General features: G+C 34.3%; 1 protein-coding gene across 24 annotated transcripts in view; it reads left to right on the top strand.

The window, feature by feature from the left end:
* LOC128703620 (calpain clp-1) overlaps nt 1-24581 on the top strand; it is a 248795-nt gene that overhangs the window by 221490 nt on the left and 2724 nt on the right. For 21 of the 24 annotated variants that reach the window (XM_070101147.1, XM_070101144.1, XM_070101146.1 and 18 more), the window contains 10 exons: nt 617-889; nt 2298-2460; nt 2712-2875; nt 3020-3237; nt 3850-3892; nt 6339-6383; nt 10059-10197; nt 18340-18467; nt 20229-20424; nt 24135-24294. In XM_070101147.1, the coding sequence (XP_069957248.1) occupies nt 617-889; nt 2298-2460; nt 2712-2875; nt 3020-3237; nt 3850-3892; nt 6339-6383; nt 10059-10197; nt 18340-18467; nt 20229-20424; nt 24135-24244 (1479 nt within the window). In that variant the 3' untranslated portion in view covers nt 24245-24294. The remainder of the gene's footprint in view (nt 1-616; nt 890-2297; nt 2461-2711; nt 2876-3019; nt 3238-3849; nt 3893-6338; nt 6384-10058; nt 10198-18339; nt 18468-20228; nt 20425-24134; nt 24295-24581) is intronic. The other 3 variants (XM_070101152.1, XM_070101157.1, XM_070101151.1) reach the window with 2 other exon arrangements.

Below are 24581 nucleotides of genomic sequence, written 5' to 3' on the forward strand. Positions count from 1 at the left end.
TTAGGTTTAAATTGTTTTATATTAAAGTCTAATACATTAAATTGTTTTACATTAAAGTGTAATACAAATCCCAAAACAAAGCAGTATTATTTTACCTTCTGTAGGATGCTGTTTTTAAAATATATGCAAAAATTCTGAAGTGAGTTGGAAGATACAGTAATCTTCCAAAGTTACAGACTAGTTTTCCTGAAAATTTCTTACTTTATGAAGTGCTGTTTAGTTACATTATACAGTATAAGAAATTTATTCAAGTCTTAGCAAATTTTGCCATTGACCAAAAAAATGGCACTAGAGTTACACCCATATTTTATATTTTTTCCAGATAATCTCTCTCTCTTTTTATGCACCCATTAAATATTTTTATTTTCCTCTAAAAAGTTGCCTTGATTGTGTTATTAATAATGAGAAAAGTTTATCCAAAACAGTCACTTCTTCAGAATCACCAAGAGAAAATAGTAGATGAAAATGTTATATAATAATAAAGGCAAAACTAATAGCAGAGACAAACTTTTTTCATAGCTTATTCCTGGACATTTTACATCAGCCTTTCTATAGAAACAAAACTTAAGTAATTATCTTTTTTAATGATCATTAATTAAATCATTATTACCTTCAGCCTGACCCAAATGTAGTGGAGGCTCGCTGTGATACTGGCCTCATTCGTGGTCATGCCTATTCCGTCACGAGAATAAAGTATTGTGAGATCAACACGCCTAGAGTGTCTGGAAAGATTCCACTAGTCCGTATTCGTAATCCTTGGGGCAATGAAGCAGAATGGCAGGGATCGTGGAGTGACCAGAGTCCTGAGTGGCAGTTTATTCCTCCAGAGGAGAAAGAAGAGATTGGTCTGACTTTCGAACATGATGGAGAGTTCTGGATGTCCTTTAAAGTAAGCTTTCTTTAACTGTGCTTTTTATCTTATCTGCAGGTACACTTTGCTATTATTTGTATCTCTGCATTTTTTTAATTTACATGCACACTACCTCAGTTTTTTTTGCACAATGTCATCCTGTCTTCATACATCTTATTTTCTATTAACTCAAGCTACTATTCATTACAGCTATCTTTATAAAAAAAATCTTAGGTGCTGTTATTTAAAAAATCTTTTTCTGTTAGTTTTTATAATGTTAGTGTATTTTTTTATATGATCTCTACATGCAAAAGCTTACCATGTTTCTGTTTACTCTGTTTCAACAACTTAATCATTTCCACATTGGCCATTTTCCACCTAGGTGGAAAAAGACAACCTAATCATCTCCACATTGGTCATTTTCCACCTAGGTGACCTAAAGAAGAAAACATACACCAACACTCATCACAACCTGCCACCTCCACTTTCATAATGCATACACTGCACTTTCTAGCTTCCAAAATTTATGTCTGGCTATTCAGTTTCCTAAAGTCACTTCATAGACATTACCTTGCCTTTACTAAAATAGCATATCAAATATTATAGACTGCTTAACTCCATGCACTGCAGTCTAATTTGCAAACCCCTACTACTGGACACCCTCTGTTTCTAATTTATTTTCTTTACATGGCTGGAAATGCAAAAGCATTGTTACTGAATTGGCAGCAAACTTTTTTTCACATTTCATGACAGAGATTTTTTGCGAAGACTGTAAACAAGATGGGTTTTATAAATCTTGGATCGCTTACAAAGAGGGGCTTGAAAGAGGGTGTGAAGATGGACATTAACAGGCATATACAAGTGTTACATAAGAGTTAGTGAAGGCAAGGTCTTCATGGAATTTTACTTGGAAAGTGAGCAACATAATGTATATGAAAGTATTCAGGGTAATTGATTAGTTAGACTAGAGGGTTTAAAGTACAGTGGACCCCCGCATAACGATTACCTCCAAATGCGACCAATTATGTAAGTGTATTTATGTAAGTGCGTTTGTACGTGTATGTTTGGGGGTCTGAAAGGAATAATCTACTTCACAATATTCCTTATGGGAATAAATTCGGTCAGTACTGGCACCTGAACATACTAATGGAGTGAAAAAATATCGTTAACCGGGGGTCCACTGTACTGTGCTTCCACCAAAAACTGGGGTGGGCAGTGTCAGGGTTCTGTGGGTCAACATTTCTCTGCAATGTATGTTGCAGATAGAGAGCACATTGTAGTGCATGTGTTTTCTGCTTTTGGTCTCTTCACTTTGCTTTGAAATGGCTGATAAGTTAACAGAAAGTAACTAAGAAAAAATATATAAATTTTCTTAATGGAAGTTATTTGTTAGGCCCAATTTATATGCATAGTTTAGTGCTTGTTAAATTCCCTTTCATTTTTACAGGACTTCTTAAGAAATTTCACAATGCTGGAATTAACCAACTTGAACCCAGACTCCCTGGATGATGAGGACATAGCTGGAGCTGTTAAGCACAAATGGGAGATGAGTGTGTTTGAAGGAGCTTGGATTCGTGGCTCCACAGCTGGTGGCTGTAGAAACTTCTTGGGTAAGAAATTACAAAGAAAAGTTCTCAGGAGCTATATCCTAATGAAATGTTATCTAAATATTTACTTAATATGTATACACATTAAACATGTCACAGTCCTTTTAAATCTGTTTTATTTTTATGATGCTACATAATGTAACATAAAAATCTGTATCAGATGCTTTATTATATTCAGATTTATTGCATTTCCAGAGTCGGATACTGTCACATTTTCAGTTCCCTCTATTACTCTTTGATTTTTTTTTCAACAGCTACATTCTGGCACAATCCTCAGTACAGAATCACACTGACAGAAGTCGATGACGATGATGATGACAACAAGTGTACTGTTATTGTAGCTCTCATGCAGAAGAACCGCCGGTCACAGAGAAAGCTGGGTCTAGAGTGCCTTACAATTGGTTTTGCCATCTATCATGTAAGGAATAATAATTCTATTGCAGAACGTGAAATATGGAATAACATGTCAAATTTGGTTTAGACTTTATACGAAGAAAATTCTTTGGTGTTGATATAGTTTGCCAATTTTTATTTAGTTCTTAAACATATTTTATTTCCACAGCTACGAGATCCAGAGAATGCTCCACGTCCCCTAGATTTGAACTTCTTCAAGTACAGTGCATCAGTGGCACGTTCTCCTTCTTTCATCAACATGCGTGAGGTGTCATGCCGCTTCAAACTTCCCCCTGGCACATACTGCATTGTTCCATCAACATTTGAAGCCAATGAGGAAGGAGAGTTCATTCTTAGAGTGTTCTCCGAGAAGGCTAATGAGATGGAGTAAGTTCCTCTTAAAAATTTATTGGGAGATGGCCGACTTGTTGAAAAAAAAAAAATTATGTGATGGAAACATTCAGTCATACATTTGTGCAATTCCAGTAATGTAATGCATTAACAGTGAGGATCAATTAGGAATAAAAATGCCTAGTTAATACTATGTAAACTAATATATACAGTATTTATTACTAGATAAAACTAGCTGAAGCATATAAACAAAGTACTGTATATAAGAGTTGGAAACCTTAATTAAGAGTTCAGTATATGCCTCCATCAGATAAAAATAGTGTTTTAGAATGTTCATTAAGCTGCTAATTGGCATCTTTGCAAAATAATGCATATGGTACTTTTTCTAGATTCACAATGTGTAATATTAAAAGGAATTTTGTATTTAAACATAAAATATAGATTTAATCTTTAATTATTTTCAAGTGAGAACTCAATAATAAATGGATATGCTTTGACTTGGGCCTTCTTAGGTTTTCTTCAGCTTCTAATATTATGGAGCAAATTGAACCTTAATGTTATAGTGTACAATTTTCACAATGTTTTGTTTAAATTTGTTATTCTTTTAATGTCTCATAATCGTACAATTTTCCCCTTTTTTATTTTTAGAGAAAACGATGAAAGTGTTGGCTTTGGACAAGTAGATGAGAGGGTGAGTAGTGTATTATCTTGTTAAAGAGCTGCATTCACAGTGCGTGTAGAGCTTACCACCACTTTTCTTAGGCTAATGCTATTTGTATGTTATAATCCACTTCTCTAGCAATGGGTAATATAGATTATCAATCTCGCATATTTACTAAAAGCTTCCTTTAGAAAGCTGTTTTCCTTTTACTGCAGAAATTATAAGAAAAGTTTTTAATGTTATAAGATTAAATTTTACACAAAATTTAACAATATAGCAAATCCGTATCTGAACCAAAATCCTGAATACCCTTAGTATCCAAAGAAGTAATATGTATTCATGGATATTTTGTTCTAATTTGATTTATTTGCAGTACATTATTAACTTTTTATAGCTGTTTTTTTTACTTCCAGTATATTGGTACTATAGTAATCTGTTGCAAATGTTCAAATAATCCTAAATATGATATTGTCCATAGTACAGGTAATCAATACAGTATAATGAAACCTTGTCTATCCAGATTTGAAAATTGTCAGAATTAGGCAGTAACTTAGCATTTAAATTGTCTTGACTATGCATTCTCCCAGAAAATGAAAACCAAGCACTACCAAGCTACAGTATTGTCAAGCAGCACATCGTTTACTCTTGCTTAAACTAAATAACTGTAGTGCCTTAATACTCACATCTCAGCATTTTTCTTATTTGTGTCCAACTTTGTGAGTAGCTGTCATTCAGCACCTTAACCTCCCATCCCACTATAACTTATCACCATTTTCTAGGATCTGCTTCTAGCAACTGTGTTTCTAGGTTTCATTTACTTTTATGACAGCAACATACATGCTGTTTAACAAATTCTTTTCTAATATTAGTTAAGCATTTTTAAAGTTAATATCTGACTTAAGCATGTTGCTTCTTGATGCTATTTCTTTGTACATCTGCAGTTTAACCTTTGTGATCTCTCTCTTATCCCAAGTTCTTTCAGTTAGCTATTTTATCTCTCCATATCCAGTACACTGATTTTCTCAGCTATCTTATCAAGAAAGCTGAAAAGACTTGGGTTTAACCCCAGGCAAGTAGTGACACATATATGCAAGTTTCCTTACACTTACTCTCTGTGTTCACCTAGTAGTTAGTCAACTTTTGTGGGTATATCCTAGTAAAGAGGGCCAGAAGATCCAAATGGAAATACTGTGAGCCATACTGTTTGATTGTTTGGGCTTTCTGGGTTAACATCCCTCTAGGGCTAATAATTAGTATTTACTGTACTATGTTTAGGGGGAAGTACTGAACCCATAGTAGTCATACAGCTCCTGGGGAATGGGAGCCAATCAGGTTCAGTCTAATAGGAGGATAAGTCAATTTCCATGGATCGAGAGCCCCTCACCTGCATTTGAGGGGTGGGGCTAAAAATCCCAAGAAAGATGTTTTCCCCCATGGTGGAATATCCTAACTATTCTATTCTAGTGAATGACTCTTCTCAACTTCTTTCTGGTAATACAGTATTGTGAATACAGGAGAGTCCCACCTATTCAGCAGATTAGGTTCTGGGCTGCTGCTGTAAAGTGAATCATAGCTGCTCCCTCCTTTCTTTTTTTTTCCACTTTCAAATGAAAATAAAAGCTTGATAACATTTTACACAAAAATATATTAAGTGAGAAATGTAGCTAGGCCTAAAAAATGCATATACAGTACACACATTACTTACTTTAAAATATTTTCATCCTTAGCTGATAGTGAGTGGTGAATATATTTATTGTAGGAAGTCTGAATAAATGAATAGTGGTTATAATTAAAAACCGCTGTATTAGCGAAATGTCATAAAGCTCACTGAGGCATTGTAAAACAGGGCCTATCTGTATGCCATTTATTTTATAGGAGTCATATTCCCTTTTAGTAGACCCTTTTCTGCCACTAATTCACACAAGAGAAGTCAAACCTTCCTTGATGAATTCTCTCTCCATTGTCTCATTTTTAACTGAAAGTTGAAACCTGAATAGTCATTCTACAGTATTAGGACTGAAACTTCAAAAATGCAGTAATTCTTATCATAACAAAATTCTGCATACTTTAAAAGTTACAACCGTATCGTGCATGTATTTCAATAATATCCTACATTTTTCTTGTTTTGTCTTTCCATATACGTATACTCATTCCTCTCTTTCTACATAAAATTTTTCATTTTTTTTTTTCCACTTCTTTTGCAGATATATAATTTAAATCCATATAGCCCAGGAACTTTTTTTTAACACACTGGCCACCTCCCACTGAGGTGAGGCGACCCATAAAAGAAGAAACACTTTCACCATCACTCACTCTATTACTATCTTGCCATTAGCAAGACAGTGATAATCTATGCAATGCTTCTGATCACTCTACTAGCACTAACATTTCTTTTAAAGTACTATAGCTACTTTACTGCTCAGTGCTAAGTGTTCTCTTTATCAGCACACTTTACTTCAGCTTTTCACATGCACAGGATGAACAAGATGGAGGCAAATTTCGAAGCTCATTGGTACGTAAAGTAAGTGCTCGGAAGTCACCTTTGGACGTATTTCTGATGAATTTTCATCATGTGTGTACTAACAGTTTTTGCAGTGTTGATTGAAATGGGCTTTATCTTGTGTGCTTACAATAGTTTGCTTTTGTTTGTTCAGTGATTTGATATTAAAACTAATATACTGTACCATTATGCATTCTGATTCTATAAATCAGGCCAGAATGAAATAACTAATTTGAAATATATATTCAGTTTAATCATTTTTTATGCATTTACAAGTTATTTTAACTTATTAGTACATGTACTGTATTAAAGGATGTGAATGGCGAGTAACTAAATTTGACCAGACCTTCCCCTTCCTCAGATTGAATCTGAGGGTCGTCTCCCATTCCTCCAGGCACTGTTTGATCCCCTTTGGGTTTAGTGCTCCATCCCCCATGAATGTAATAATAATAAGAAGAAAAAATCTGAAAAACATCATTAACGTGAATTGCTAGTGGAATATATTGTGGATGTTTGGCTATGAGTGAGGAATGTTATTCGGGTCAAGGGATAGTTTCTGTTAATATTAAGCTTGACTCTTATTTGCAGCAGTTTACAGGTGATTAAAGATGGAACTTTAGGTAAACAAGTGTTATGTGATCATGACTGTCTACAGTCTTTAGTGTTGAATTCATTTATGAGGAATTTTTTTTAAAAAGGGTATAGGAGAAAATGACACAAATGTAGAAAACATAAAAGCATTTTAATTTGACTCTTTCATAAGTAAAACACATGTTCAGCAGTTAGGTATCTTTATTCCCAAACATTTCGCCTACACAGTAGGCCTACTTTGTCAGTCGAATACAGGACAGGAATGAGATAACAGAGAAACAAGAAATTTTTAGAGAAATTTGAAGATGATTGGAAAGTGAAATTATAGAGTAGCCCAGTCACCATCATGAATCAGTACTGGAAAAAAAAATCAAATAGTGGTAAATTAATAAGATTCTGGTTCAAGTTGAAAAATCTCTTGTTCAAATTGTACTGTATGCTAAATATACAACCTTACACAATTTATGCTGTTATAATCATTTAAGTGCTAAACCCAAAAGGGTCATACAGCACTGCTCCACAATATCTAACGTATGTAATATTTAACAAATAACATTTCTGTTAGAAAGAATGAAGAGGATTTTTTTTTTTTTTTTTATCAACACATCAGCCTTCTCCCACCAAGGCAGGGTAGCCCAAAAAAGAAAAACTTTCATCATCATTTACTCCATCACTGTCTTGCCAGAGGTGCATTTACACTACAGTTATAAAACTGAAACATTAACACCCCTCCTTCAGAGTGCAGACACTGTACTTCCCATCTCCTCGACTCAAGTCCGGCTTGCCGGTTTCCCTGAATCCCTTCATAAATGTTACCTTGGTCACACTCCAACAGCACGTCAAGTCCTGAAAACCATTTGTCTCCATTTGCTCCTATTTAACACATGCATGCTTGCTGGAAGTCAAGCCCCTCACACACAAAACCTCATTTACCCCCTCCCTCCCTCCTTTCCTAGGGCGATCCCTACCCCGCCTTCGCTCCACTACAGATTTATACATTCTCGAAGTCATTCTGTTTTGTTGCTTGATGCTTGCATTTATAGAGTAGGCAGTTAACTAGCCTTAAAAAAGAAAGCAGCACTATAAGACCCTTATGGGTTTAGCACTTTTTTTTTTTTTTGTTTTTTAAACATGCTGGCCGTCTCCCACTGAGGAAGGGTGACCTTAAAGAGAAAAACTTTTGCCATCATTCATACTATCAATTTTACTTGTTATAAGCATGCATTAAAGAACACCAGACACATAGGGAGTTGAAAAGTTTGAGCCCACCCACTGATGTAGAGTATTTTCTAAGAAATAAGAACTTTGGTAAGTTGTACTTACCTGAATGTAACAGCAGTTTTCTGTGATTTCAAATTACTACATAGAATACTGAATTGACCATTTATAGTCTGTGTGCGGCTAAGAAAAATTCTTCGCTTGTAGTCCAACTGCACCTGGAAAAACTAGTTGACAGGTGTTTCTCTTCCAGTGGGATGGACGGAGTTGCGAGAGAGTCATAAGGGCGTATGTAGAGTACACACTAGGTGGTTACAAATAGTTTATAAATACGTGTTTGGCTTCTGAAATACTGTTTGAAGAAAGTTAAAGGAGTGTTACTGAGGATGACAGATGGCTGAATGTTGTTTCACTAGTGAAGGATGTTTGCTATTGAACTCTGAAAATCATTAAATCTTACATGCTACAAAATACAAACTGTGTGATGTCTGTTCAGTGTCGAGAATTAAAGAGGTTGGTCAGTCATGGAGTTGCAAAGATTGAAATAAAGACTTTCATCTTTTTGCTACTCTGCTCAGTTTTTGATCATTAATGATACACTGTAGTTTTGTAATTTAATACAGAATATGGATGGGAGTCATACACTAATTGCTTTCGACTGTTTTGTGGTACCATGTCCAGCTGCATAGTGTGTTTATGTATTTGTTTGATTAAACCTTATTCTTTGTTGTTTTCTCTAAATTATGCATTTATAGAAATAATGTATGTAAATTTTTGATTGTTGGGAGATATCAATTAATCACTTATCATAAAATCTAAGTTTTAAACTTAATGATAGTTTGCAGTACACCATCTAAGAGGAAGTGAATCACCAATACAAAATACTCAGTACATTTTGAAGCCTAAAAGCATATTTATTTTTGGGCACACTATGCTGTAACTGTGTACTAATGGCTCATCAGAAACATTATTCTGCACCTCTTTTAAGTACAGAGTGTACATGTAATACAGCTTTTTCTTATACAGTATAAGAGTGATAAATGTGACTTAAGTGACCGATAACTTAGTTGGATGAACTAAGCTTAACAGCTCTACAGTTGCTCTTTGGCTTCATCTAAATTATTTAATACCACATAGGCTCCCCAGGAAATTAAGCCAAAGGTAGGATAGCTGATTTTAATTCCTTATTACTGGGAAATCTGAATTATTATAATCATAACTAAGCACTAGACCTGCAAGAGGAAATCTGAAAACTACTATGGTGTTAGTGTTAAGGGTGCCAAATTTAAGGGTTTATACCTGTACCATTATACAAGTACAGCATTATGCCCCTCCCATATCCGCAGGTGATACCCGAAACCCCAAATAGTAGCGATCCCTATTGATAATTCTTTTTTTTTTTCCGTTTACGTACATACCTATGATAAAGTTTAATTGATAAATTATGCACAAAAGTGGAGAATCAGTACTTTTTCACTGATGGGAAGCACTTCATGGCTTCTCTTGGGCTATGATAAACTACCATCATCACTACATTTGTGGTCATTATTAAGCAAAATTAAGGGTTATTTTCAGGCCATAATAAACCATGTATAACTGAAACCACAGAAACCGAATCTGAGGATACAGGGGTCCTACTGTATTCATTTTTGTATTTAGCATTTTCCTTTCCACAGAAGCAGTGAAAAAGAATATATTATTACTACTGATCTACCTATATTATTACTACCTGGCTCTTTAAGAGTGAGATAGTTTTAGAGCTAGATGTTATGTATATAGGAGGAAGTCAGTTATATAATACAGTACACTGTTTTTATGCCAAATTCCAAATTTTAATTGATAAATGTGTTAGATTATTGTTTATTTATTTTCACCGTTATCTTGAAGGTACGGCCAGAGGCAGATGAATCTCAGGAGCCTGAGGTAGATGAGAGGATTCGTGGGTTCTTCAGGAAGGTGGCAGGAGAAGACCTGGAGATTGATTGGAAGGAGTTGCAGGATGTACTTAACTTTGCTCTCAAGAGAGGTCAGTGTGTGATACCATGATCATATTACTTATATGATTCAAAAAGGTTTTTAGATCAGCCGTCACAGTTTTCCTGTGTTTACATAAAGTGTAAAGCCCAGTTTGTTAGTGACTGTCATGTTAAATCTTTTTTTTTTTTTTTGGCTTTTTTTTTATGATGTTGCTGTCAATTAAGAGTCATGTTCTTAACAGACTGTCATGTTGTCTTTAGTTTTATTTGTTCTTTTGACAAAGAATATTTCTAAAATTAAGGGGTCTTTGAATATAGTACATTACTATGTTTGAAACTGACTCCATGGATATTTCTGTAGGATAACACTATTGCTGATGTTCTGGCAAAATGTGAAAAATACTGAGCCAAGACATGCAAAGGGTAGCAGAAAAGTGTGTAGTAGTATGCAGCTTTACAATTCAGTCACATTCACTGAAGACCTACACTATTCTCATTACTACATTTGGTGTTGGTCCCTTTGTACTAAGGCTTTGAAGCCATCATCGGTCCCATAGTTCTACACCATGAGCTCAGCTCGCTCAAATAAGCTGTGAGTGGTAAATTTGAGCCTAGAGACGAGATTGGGTCTGTACCATAAGTGTGCACCATATAAAAAAAATCATGCAGCAAGCTGTATATAATGAAGAAAAAAATTGCATCTGTGTTTTTGGTTGAAAACAGCAGCTTCGAGGTGTATTTTTGTATGGTTTTATGGTTACATTCTCAGTTTCTTGGTCTCATTTGATAAAATGGAAGATGTATTACAGAAATAGAAATGATTTTGATGAGTTTCAGGACTGCAAGTAGTTTGAAATTGAGCTCAAAGTAGTAGAAATGTTTGATTTTTGCTGATATTCCAGAGTACACAAATGATGTCTTTTGTCCAATACATGTCCAACTGGACAGTCTAAAATGCATTTAGGAATGCACTGACATTATTTATACAATTATCACAATAATGCATAACAATAAAAATTAAAAATGAAAAGCAAGCATAATATGAGAGAGGCCTGGGGTCATAACTAATGAACAGAAGAAATGTTTTACAGTGCCATGAATGTCTATGTTGTTTATTTTGCATCCTATTTTTAAATTGGCAATTTTTTTTTTTTTTTTTTTTTTTTGTGAAATTGGCCAAATTGCCGATTTCTGATAACTTATTGGGTAGCTGAAATAGATAAATGGGTGGTTTTTTGTATTCAGTCGATAGAATAGAAGGAATACAATAAGGAAATAGCTTTGAGTTTGGTCGACTGGAACAATGGAATTGGCCGAAAATAGGGCTCGAAGTGGGCAAAAATCACTAATGCATAAATATCGCCGAAACTGCTAACTTTGCAAGAGCATAATTCCATAAGTTTTCCATCAAATTTCATACTTCTGGTTTAATTACCTTCTTCAACTCTGAGGGCAAGTTTGACATCAGGTGCCTGTCTCGACCCTGAAAGAATTAATATAATTTCAAAAGCAATATTAAGAGACAAATGTAAACCACACATCAGTTTAATACAATATACATACATTTATATTTTGGGAAAATTTATTACATTCTGTAACTTTATGAGTATGTTAATAATATGCTTTAAGTTTTTGGCATGTGTTTTGCAAAAAATAAAGTTGAGGATTTTGCATGGTTTAACTAGTTTTGTGGATGTGCAAAATAGTAGTGAGTAGACCAATAGATGTACTGTGTCACACTGGGTATAGAGAGGTAGCCAAACATTTTGGTTGATGACAAATTTAGGTATTGTGCATGGTTTGTTTACCTTTTAGAGTCAGTATTTCAGTGTAAAACAGTTTTTCATTGTAGTAATTCATGGCCTTCCATCCTTCTGTAAATTCCATATCATTTTTAATATGACATAGTGTATTTTTCTCCCTGTTTTCATACCAGCAGTGGCCAAAGGAATGGAGAGAGCCTTCTGCTTTTCTATCTGTGACCCATATACCTAGATAATAGATTTTTTTTATTTCTTTTTTTTTTATTAACACATTGGCCATTTCCACCAAAGCAGGGTGACCAGAAAAGGAAGAAACACTTTCATCATCATTCACCCCATCACTATCTTGCCAGTCTTGCCCACACTACATTTAAAAAAAAACTGCAACATATCGACACCCCTCCCTCCACTTTTTCTTAGGACAACCCTTACCCCATCTTCTTTCCATTACAGATTTATATGTCCTCTAAGTCATTCTGTTTTGTTCCATCCTCTCTAGATGTCCAAACCACCTCAACAGCCCATCCTCTGTCCTCTGGATAGTACTTTTGGAAACACCACACCTCCTTCTAATCGCCATGCTATGGATTCTCTGCATTATATTCACGCCACATGTTGCCTTTAGACACGACATGTCCACTACCTCCAACCTTCTTGTTGTGACATTCACCACCCATGCTTCACACCCATATAAGAGCACTGGCACCACTATACTCTCATACATTCCCCTCTTTACTTCCAGGGATAATGTTTTTTGTCTTTACAGATTCCTCAGTGCTCCACTCACCTTTTTCCCCTCATCAATTTTATGAATCATCTTGTCTTTCATAGACCCATCTGCTGACAAGTCATCTCCCAAATACCGGAATACATTAATAATAATAATAATTTTTTTTTTTCAACAAGTCGGCCATCTCTCACTGAGGCAGGGTGACCCAATAATAATAATAATAATGTAATATCTTTATTTACTACAAGTACATGTGTGTGGTGAAAGTGTTGAATGATGATGAAAGTATTTTCTTTTTGGGGATTTTCTTTCTTTTTTGGGTCACCCTGCCTCGGTGGGAGACGGCCGACTTGTTGAAAAAAAAAAAAAAAAAAAACATGTACAAGGTATACAGGGTGACAGGATAATAGATGACTCTTAATCTAGAGAGAGGTAGGTAGTTCTTCTGAGCAGATAGCTGTATGTAGACTTCCAAGTCCCCTTTTGTTTATCTTTGTTTTATGACATTGTGAAAGTAATATTAATGTTGAAATATAACCTACTGAAAAACACAGTAGATTATTGGTTAAGTTTCATTGACATATTAAGTGAAATTAGACCTCCCAAAGCTATACTACTGTAGTAAAAGTAAATTATGATAAATGCACACAAATTATTTATTTGAAGACAAATGGTTTTTAATACCTGACGTGCTGTTGGAGTGTGAGCAAAGTAACATTTACGAAGGGATTCAGGGAAACCGGCAGGCCGGACTTGAGTCCTGGAGATGGGAAGTACAGTGTCTACACTCTGAAGGAGGGGTGTTAATGTTGCAGTTTTATAACTGTAGTGTAAAGCACCCCTCTGGCAAGACAGTGATGGAGTGAATGATGATGAAAGTTTTTCTTTTTCGGACCACCCTGCCTTGGTAGGAATCGGCCGATGTGTTAATAAAAAAAAATATTAATTATGGTAAAGAATGAAGACACTAGTACATATATTAAAGGTTTCGAAACAAATGAATTGTTAGGGGTTAGGATCCCTGTGAAACTTTAAATTTTCATTACTTGCACACAAACAAGTCTGTGGTTTATGCATAAGAAAAGGATGTTCCTTATGTCACTGTAGCATTATAGCCTCTTCATCTCATTGTTGATAGTGCTAAGTCAGAATTTATTTTTTTCATATTCTTGGGAGGCCCTGCTGGTGACTTTTTTCCCATAAGGATATTTTTCCTTGTAACAACTCTCCATTTTCCTTTCAATTAGAAACCTTCTTGTCTACAGTATACATTTTCCTTTTATTCCTCCTACATTCTCTGTAGTTTCCAATAAGTCTCACAGGAATCTGTTATCAAAGGCTTTATTTTTTAAATTGTATTTAAGCAATAGACTTCTTCAATAATTTTTGTGATACACTGGTAGTGATGCAATAAGATCACAGTAAACAGGTGATATCACAATATGCAAAATAACCATTGAAAAAATGGTGAAATTCAAAGTGCTTTTGTGATTTCTTAAATTATCAAGGCATAATAATGTGAGAAATCAAGAAAGCATTTGGAATTTCATTATTTTTTCACTGTGGATATTTTGCATACTGGTAGTAATGTAGCTTACAGTAATAGGATTTTGCTTATTCTATACCAACCTCATTGGTAACATTTTTTTACCTTGTCTGTCAGACCTTCTACAAACCATACCATAGGCAGGACTTGAACCCATGGTTAGAGAGTCGTAAAACTCCAGACTGACACGTTAGCCAGTGGTGCCTAGGCTAACCTACCTATGATGTATAAATATACCTAGTTGGATGAATCTTATTGTAGCCAGTTGGCCCAGTGGCTAACGGGTTGGTCTGGAGTTTTACGACTCTAACCACTGGTTCATGGTATGGTTTGTTTACAATAGTGCCATTACGCTTTTGTGAGTCAAGACCTTCTGCAATGTAAAAGGTCTTCCCAGTCTTAATGTTACCTATTTGCATTTGCAGGAATATAGAAGCAGCTCCTGAGCCTTAGATGGTGTGATGTATCCCTAATTCTATGGGTTTTGTCATATTTGAATTAATGTATTGTATGGAGGTTATTCCCTATGCTTTTATGAATCTTATGTAATGAAAATATTCTCTCTGTGCACAAATGAATCTGTTTTAGCACCCATCAGATTTTGTTCTGAAACATACAGCTACATTCTAATTTACATGTTGTGTTTCATGTGTTGTCCTGACATCGATCAACAGAGTTCGGTAAGGGAGTCTAGCACACACTACACAGCCTTGCATGTTATGTGATCCATGATGGTGATGGTTTTTCAAAAGAGGAAGATGGGCAGTCATTATATCTATCTTTAAAATTTATTCAAACTTTTGGTTCTTGCTTTGCACAATGAGAGCATTTACCTTGCTAGAAGTCACTAGTCCAGATTTCGTATGTTATTTAGTCAGTCAAAGACACTGCCTTTATGTGCATGTATCAGTTGAAAATGATTGAGTCTGGTGTAGATGGAAAGTGATATAGGAAATGGCCAAAGGGTTGGAAGGAGGGTGTCAAAGAGCTACAGTATGTTTTAAGAGGTAAAGGTTTGAACATTTTAAATATACTATATGTGTGTGTGTGTGTGTTTGAGTGGTCTTTGGGATTTGATGTGTTTTGAATATGTACATGATAATGTTTTTGAATGGGTTTTAAGGAAAACAGCTAGCTGAACTTGAGTTTTGAAAGCTCAAAACACAGCATTTTGATGTTATGCAGAAAATTGCTGTCTGGTGGGGCACCATCGCACTGTGTGATGTCTGTGTAATCCTGGAAAGGCAGCTAGTGAGCAAGTGACTGTCCATATTTTTTTTTCTTGGTTATCCATTGCCTTAGTAGAAAATATTTAGTAATGCTGGAAAGATCATACTATAATCATGACTAAAGATGACATACTTTTTTGTAACTCATCTTAAGCTGACAAAATAAAATTGAAAAACTATTTCATCAAAGATGGAAACAAAAAGGATTTTTTGGTTTATAAATTCTGTTTGCTTGATTAAGATGATGCATCTCAAGTAAAGATAAAATTATATGAGTTGTAACTAATAAAAAAAATGAAATTAATGTATACTAAGGTCATAATGCTCAAGTGTATTCGACCAAAAGTTAGAATATAGTACTGTACCATACTTTCCCATCACTCCTAAGGGCATGAAGGTATTGGGGCTTCTACAAATAAATCAAGTCACGTTAAGCATGTTAGGACTACCAAAATTTTTATAAAATACTGTAAACATGTTTCACCTGAAAATAAATGTTACTAAATTTTAAATCGCCTACAATGGATTAAAGCCTCTTGACAGAGGCTTAAATTATGTAGTTTTTGGTCATTCTTCATCTTTTCAGTATTTACTTTATTCTGCTCTACATCCAGTGTTAAGTGTCAAATACAACAAATTCATTATGCAAAGAAATTTTAAGGGTTTGTATTTACTGGCAGTTTGGTAGCCTAACATTCATAATTTCCTCATATTTTACACACAAGAAATGCACCACTGTGTATAGACTAGTAGTATTCGATGAAATATGGACATATTTCAGCACTTGCAAACTTCAAAGTTTTTATACACAAATGCTTTTTGTCTATTGTATCATTGTTACTTGATACAATAATTTGTCAGTGTAATATATTAGTGTAGGTTTTTTTTTTTTTTTAATTGGAGTAGCACTGAAGGGGTCATGTAGCACCTGGGGAATGGGAATCATTCAGGCTTGATCCAAGGAAGGGGAGGATAAGTCCAGTTCTCTGGATCAAGAGCCCTCACCAGCATAGAGGCACCTCCCTTGAGGAGATATAAGTGTACAGAAATAAGTGTACAGAGCAAACCCTCTTTTTCACTTATGTTTTCTCCTCTATATGTAAGTTCTCTCTCCATGGTGTTTTATTTCTAAAGCCATATCTTCTAATTTTACTCATAACCTAAAATGTCCTAAGATAAAACTGTAAATAATAGCATTAAGTAAATTTTCCAGCCAATATATTATAATACTTTACAAAAATTTTCTTACGATTCCATTTATCTTACTACTGTACCCAATGAAATATTTGACTTTGTTAAACATACTAATAAAGCAATGTATATAGAGTAATCCACTATTTTTCCCAGAATTGCTTGCACCTAGAACTGTTCGTAATCCTGAAAAATCTGTCTATAGTGATTACAGTGAATATAAGATTAGAAATTTACATTACACTGTAAAGTATTTTATATAAGTTATTTATATTAAGATACTTATTTAGGTTACTGTATTCATTATAAACTTGCACATAAAAGCATCAGTTACATCCCTCCTACCATTTTTTTTTTTTTTTTTTTTTTTTTTTTTTTTTTTTTTTTTTTTTTTTTTTTTTTTTTTTTTTTTAACAAATTTGCTGCGCACACAGCTGACATCAGCAGTTGATAATGATTTCTCTCTATCACTCGCTCATACATAATAAATGTATGAGAAGCAGTGACCATGCTTTTTCTGGTGATACGTTGCTTCCCTGAAATTCATTGCTTTTCTCACAGTATGTAACTTGTTTTTACCATTTTTACCATCATCACAGTCACTAGCATTCAGGACAGGCACAGAATTGCAATCCTGAGTTGACGTATCATCACAGTAATTTGGAATATAAATCTTTACATTCCTCGGTGAATTCTAAAGACAGGAGGACAGTATAGTATCATGCTGAGGTTATCCCATGACTAAAGAAAAATACTTCTGGTGTGATGCCATTTTCCTTTCTCCCTTTCATGTGGATTTTTATCTTCAGAGCCTAACAAGCATATTTTATTTGTTAATAACAAAAGTCAAAGACAATTCTGGAAAAATGGTGTACTACTGGATATGCACTTAAAATGTAGTATGTATGCAGTGTACGTTATGCTTTTTTTGCCAGAGCAGTTCAAAGAGTCAAATTTTATCAAGAAATACACACACACATATGTGTGTGTGTGTGTACTTACCTTTATGTGGTTGCAGGGGTCAAGTCACAGCTCCTCTGTGTGAGTATGTGTGTATGTACATGTATGTATACACACCTTAAAAATCAGAGTGATTTTCTAGGAGGCATAACAAAATACAAATTCTGCTCATGGTAAAGCACTACAGCTGTAAGAGTCATAAACAAACACCTGGAGAATTGGAGGCAAGTAGGTTCAATCCAAGTCCAATTCCTTGAATCAAAGGCCCTTCACTAGCATCAAGGCACCTTCATTGATGAAGCTATAGTAAAAATAAGTATAAATTTAGTTTGCTTTACAAAATAAAATTTGCCATATAAGGCAAGACTGCAAGTTATGGCTAAAAAAGCATGATGTATGGTATCTATTCTCATTATTATTTATTTATTTATGTGTATTTTGTAAAGTAAGCCCCCCAATAGCATTTTAGAGCCCATAGTACAGTATATTCTTAATAGCAAATTATTTTATGTAATAATTCAAAAATTATTTGGATAGAAAAATGTAGAAAATTAATGTAACATTTCTCTTTATTTTCAAAAAAAAAAAAAACTAATATACAATACTGTGTCACAGTTTGGTTGATGGCCCAGAAATATTTCTCTTTTCTCTTAATGTATAATACTGTGCCAAAACTTTCTTATACAGTAATTTTTTGTAGATATATTTTTGCAGTGCCATCATCTTGTATGTCTGTACAGTATCTTGCTAACTCCATTGTGTGTTTAAAACAGAGTTCAACTTTGAGGGATTCAGCAAGGATGTATGTCGCAGCATGATTGCCATGATGGATGTAGACCGCTCAGGTAAACTTGGCCTTCAAGAATTCCTACAACTGTGGACAGATATCAGGATCTGGAAGGTGAGAATCTTTCTGAAAATATTTAATCAAGATCCTTTTTTAAAATGTTCATACAGTATAATATACAGGGTAAGTACTGTAATTTTGATATAAAAGGTCACAGTACTGTTGTGAAAGTATTCACAGAAATTGACCGTGTGCTGTATTTTTGGTAAGACAATGCCATGAATAACCTTTGGTATTCACAGTTCCATGCACTCATCTGTAAGATGCCATCCAGTACAATAGAGCCAGTGTAGGAACACTTATGAAACTTTCTTGCAGTGTATGGTACATAATACCGTATAGATGTACAGTATTTTTTATTTTAAAACTATAAATATTTTAGAACAACAAGGACTGGGGGAACCATTTGTCAGTGTGGGCATGTCTTGAGGCTTTATGGTTATACTTGTGGTTTTGGCTTTTGAGCTATCTTCTGAGAATGTAACCTAGGGTTTACTGTGTAATACTATATTTGTAATAGTGCATGTGTGAAGATGTCCAGGTCATAGATATTGGAAAGATTTAAGAAAATAACTTGCCAAACGTTATAATTTAACAATTGATTTTATTAGTACGTACTTTGTTAATCTAGAAAAATGTCAGTTGACCCACAAACTGGAGCTGCTTCAAAATGCTGACTACTGTCAGTATTTTGAAGCATCATTTCCTTTCAAAATCAGTGTTTATGTTCACAGTCAGGGTTTACTGAACATTAGATCTGTTAATTATTGCACAGTATTAACAGTAACAACATAGCTCAACACTGAAGAAACACTTGACTATTAAACATAATTCCTCCAGGCAGGGAAACTTTGCAGTAGCTCGCCAATCTAGTTAGACTTTTTCAAAACAGGTCAGAGATATGTCATGCATAATGGCAGGAGGCCAAAGTTTTTATTCTGCAGAAATTTGATTTTTTAGAGTACGAGACCAGTGATAATGTTGTACTTATTTATATTTATAAAAACTCATAATACAAATGATCACATGCAACAGGCTTGTGTAAGTGCTCTTAACAAATATTACTTTATTAAGGTTTCTCTTTCAAGAGTATTATTTGATAGCTCATAAAATTGTAGGTGAATCATGGATGAATCTTATTGTAGCCAGCTGGCCTAGTGGCTAACACATCGGTCTGGAGTCTTGTAACACTACTGCGGGTTCAAGCCGCACCCATGGTATGGTTTACTAGTTGATAGCCCTGTATGTTATGGAGAATGAGACATTTGAATGTTGTAATAAAGTTGGTAGAATTACCAACAATATGTAAAGTAAAAGGACACAAGTGCAACTAATGTGACATTTTATTGTGGCAACGTTTCGCTCTCCAGGAGCTTTGTCAAGCCAATACAAACAATACATGGACACAGAGGGTATATAAAAGCTCAGAGTGAGGTGCAATACTAGTGAGGTACCATTTCGATGTTCACTAGTGGTAGTAGTAGTAGTGACAAAAGTAATACAATATGGTAGAGCAATTAATTCGTATCCTTTTACTCATGTACGAATTAATTGCTCTACCATATTGTATTACTTTTGTCACTACTCCTACTACTGCTACCACTAGTGAACATCGAAATGGTACCTCACTAATATTGCACCTCACTCTGAGCCTTTATATACCCTCTGTGTCCATGTATTGTTTGTAATGGCTTGATAAAGCTCCTGGAGAGCGAAACGTTGCCACAATAAAATGTCACATTAGTTGCACTTGTGTCCTTTTACTTTACACATTTGAATGTTAACGTTGAACATGCTTATATTCCTCTTTGACAGAATGCCTTCAAGCTTTATGATAAGGACAGTTCTGGCCTTCTGTGCTCCTTTGAGCTTCGGCAAGCACTAAACTCTGCTGGTTACCGCCTGAACAACCACATCTGCAATGCTCTTACACTCCGCTACGGTGACAAGGAAGGAAGGATTTCCTTTGATGATTTCATAATGTGTTCTGTGAAGCTCAAAACAATGATGGGTATGTATCATTACTGGTATCTTTTATTAGATTATATCTTTTTGCAAAGGGAATAAGGTATTAAAAAGATTTAATTACAGTATTAATGAAGGTTTCTGGAATTCATTTGATAAAATATTGAAATAAGATAAACCTCGATAAAGCGTTTTATAGTAATTACTATTTTATTTTTCATTATAAATAAAGTATATGACAAAACTCAACATACTATATTCATTATATAATGATTAATGTTTTTTTCATCATAGATGATTTTAAAATTTAATATTAAGCAAAATTAAAAGCCTTCAAACAATAATAATATAATACAATCAGAAGTAAGTGCTAAACCTACAAGGGTCATACAGCACTGCCTTCAAACAATAATTCAACAATTGATAATTTTTTACATAATATTCATCATACTATATAATACAGAGTATGTTATGCCAGGAAACAACTCTCATTGACATTTCCTGAGCATGATGAATAGATTAATATAACTCGGCTTGTCTTTTGAAGTAATGCATTATTGTCTTTTATCCAAAATCTTGTGAATTATGATTGTTTGTGAAAGAAATATTAGTTTACCATAAGATGCTTTTCCTGAAATAAAATTCCTAAGTTTTATGCATAAACACATATTATAGTTATTCAAAATTCTTCAATATTAACCTGTGTTTATAATTATAATTTTCTTAAATACAGAACAATTTTAATAAATTTTAACACATTCATGGAGGGCTTTTAAATCAGTGAAGATATTTTTGGTCCAGATTTGCTGTTTTTTTCCTCCTCTACATTCTCTGCAGATTTTTTCTATGTATGCACATTCTTTAAATTATTTCTGTTATATTTCTTTAGGTTTATTATTATTACTGTGTATTTTGTATTGCATCCTTGTGTTATATTCTGTTACTATTTCACAAAGCACTAAACCCTTGCAAGTCATCCAGAGGGACCCACTATCTGATCAGTCAGACTGTTGGTGATTGCTGAGAACACCTTGTAAAGTAAAACTGTTTAACAGACACACAAGTTTGGAACAGACACACAAGTTTGGAACAGACACACAAGTTTGGAACAGACACACAAGTTTGGTAAATACGTCTTTCACAAATTTTGACAATGGTGTATAACCACTGATACCTAAATTAATTCTATTTATCCTTTACCAAGGATACTTTTATAACAGGAATTTTTTTGGTTTCCTTTTGATCATCTGAAAATGAGGAGTGTTAGTTACTTTCATTTTCAAATTGTTATTTGTTTTATTATGGTCTGGAGTCAGTAGAATTCGTTTAAACCTAAACTCAAGTTCTGAAGGTGGAAAGCACTCGGAAGACTAGGTGGGCATGTGGTCTTTCACAGGATCATTTCAATTATTATGTCTATGCATCTCTGGTAAGATAGTCAGAGAATGAGTAATGGTGAATATGTTTCCTTTCTTTGGGTCACTACCCTTTATGGAAAATAATTGATATTAAAGAATTCTTGCTCCACATTATCCTTGCTTCACTTATTTAACTACTGTTATCAACAAACTCAGTAATATATTATTATTCTACCATCCAGCTAGTCTGATGAATTGCATAAATATGGGCCCTTAAATAGTGGAAGATTAAGAAAAAATTTAGAGGATATCACTTGAGTAAGGATGGAGTGATACCAAAATTTTTGCAAATGCCAGTACTCAGTTTTAGGTTGATACCGATACTTTGACACACCCCTAATAAAAATTAGCCACTACCTACTGATATTGGCACTTTGGTACACCACTAATTGTAAGTTATATCTTCTCTGCTTTTTTCCAGACATCATAGGTGTCCAGTTACCCATATCATTAACCTGTAAACGGTCCAAACGTTTATATACGTTTTTTCAACATTTGAAAGTATGTAAATAAGTAGATCTTTTTGTTTTTTTACATTTGAAAATGTGTAAAAAAACTTTGATCTACTTTTTTTATTTTATATATTTGAAAATATGTAAAAAAACTTAGATCTACTTTTGTAGCACTACACATGTGAACGTAGATCTGCTTGGACCGTTTACGGGTTAATACTTTCAGGGTTTACATAATGAACATCTTTTTAAGTAAGTGGTGAGTCACACTCGATAGACTCTAGGGTGAAATCCTGAGCAAGGTGAAACATTGGAGCAAGTTTCCTTACACCCATTGACCATGCTCACCTAACATCACCATCATGAGCAATGGGTTGATTGGAGGGATGTGCACATGTGGACTCCTCTCAACACGTAATATTTAAATCCCAGTATACAGAACATTGGCAACATAAAAGTGCCTTAAGAATGATCAAAAAGGGTTCAGAGTAGGTATGTTTTGTGCCCCATGCAACTGTTTTTGTTCCAGTCTTACCAAAACCATACATATAATCTGAGATTATTCTTTTTCAACTTAAGACATACACAAATGACCAGATATTATGGTGACATATGAAATCATGTAACTATCAGTAAGATGTATATTTTAAGGGCTAACCCTGGTTATCTGATAAAAGTTCGGTGTGTGTGTGGTTTTTTTTTTTTTTTTTTTTTTTTTTTAAACAAGTTGGCCGTCTGTCACCCTGCCTCGGTGGGAGACAGCCAACTTGTTAAAAAAGAAAAAGAAAATACAGAACTTTTATCATACCAGGGTTAGCCCTTAAAATATATATCTTATTGACAATTGCCTGATTTCATGTCACCATAATATTTGGTCATTTGTGTATGTCTTAAGTTGAAAAAGAATAATCTCAGATCATATGTATGGTTTTGGTAAGACTGGAACAAAAACAGTTGCATGGGGCACAAAACACATCTACTCTGAGCCCTTTCTGATCATTCTTAAGGCACTTTTATACTGCCGATGTTTTGAAAAATGGTCTTATTTTCAATTAATGTATTGTATATCAATATGAAAATGGCTACCTCCTCCTCTCATCGTAAAATTTTCTAAGAATATATAATGGATCTTTGAAATACAAATATGAAATATATTGCATTGGTTTCTTATGATAATAGCTTTAGCTTTATTGCTTACCAGAATGAAGTAAATATAGTATTGCATACTGACTATCATAGTCATCGTTAACATAATTACTGGTTAAGTTGTCCAAGATTTACTTTATGATTTAGGAATGTGCTGCAGTCATTAAATTGCACAAAAATGTACTTTCTGACTTGTGAAAAAAGAGTTCCTTTTAGATACTTTTGAGGAAATAAAAGGTCAGGATAAATTGTTGCACCAGGTTTATTACTTTATTAAATTTTAATTTATTGTAAGTTTTGTTTTTGGTAGCTAAATCAATTAATCATTAGAAATCTTGTTTCTGCTTTTGAAATGGTAGATTTCACCTTATTTGTAGAGAAATAGTGCAACATATTGGTCTATATTATCCTTTTTATTCCCATTGTCTCATATTCATGGGTTTTCTTTCTTTACTGTTGTAAAGATCATATTGGCTCTTCGGGTAGTATTGAATCAGTCTTAAATGTTCAGTTTTCTTGAATTTCCTACAGTGTTAACCTTGTCCTGACCAAGTGTGTAAAAATATGAGTTGTCTTTTCCTGCACTATTAATTACATTTATGAAATGCCTGAAGTACCTATCTAACACCAACCCTGATGTGTAAAGCATTTGAAGTGTCCTTCTCATTTTGAGCAATTTGTAATGCGTTAGACACTTCATCCCTCATCTTGAACCTGTGTGTCGTTACCACCACCCACAGGCCTTGAAGATGATCCAGAGAAACTGCAAGAATTCTATGATGAACTTATGGCTGAAGTGGAGGATAGACCAGAGGAGGAGGATCAGGAGGAAGATCAGGAAGAAGAATAGAAGAATAAAGCACAGAAATTTTACTACCCCTAAAATCTTAACTGGAAAATGTAAAATATTAATGTAGCATGCAATGAAGTCAGGGATTAAGAGGCACCTGTATATAAAAATATTAAAACCTGTTAATATTTAAGCTAACTGACAATGCAGAATCCGTAAAGAAGAAATGTAAAAACTTGAGGCCTCTGAATCATTGATCCTAACATTGCTTCTGAGTGCTATGGTGGTGGTGGCCACAGCTTTCTATGCATATCAGTTGAGAAACATGCACCAGACTCGTCTTCCCTATAATTATACATTTACAGGCTATTTAGAAGCTGTTGCTGGAATGCAGGGT

Source organism: Cherax quadricarinatus, chromosome 76 (assembly GCF_038502225.1).
Source record: "Cherax quadricarinatus isolate ZL_2023a chromosome 76, ASM3850222v1, whole genome shotgun sequence".
NCBI lineage: Eukaryota > Metazoa > Arthropoda > Malacostraca > Decapoda > Parastacidae > Cherax > Cherax quadricarinatus.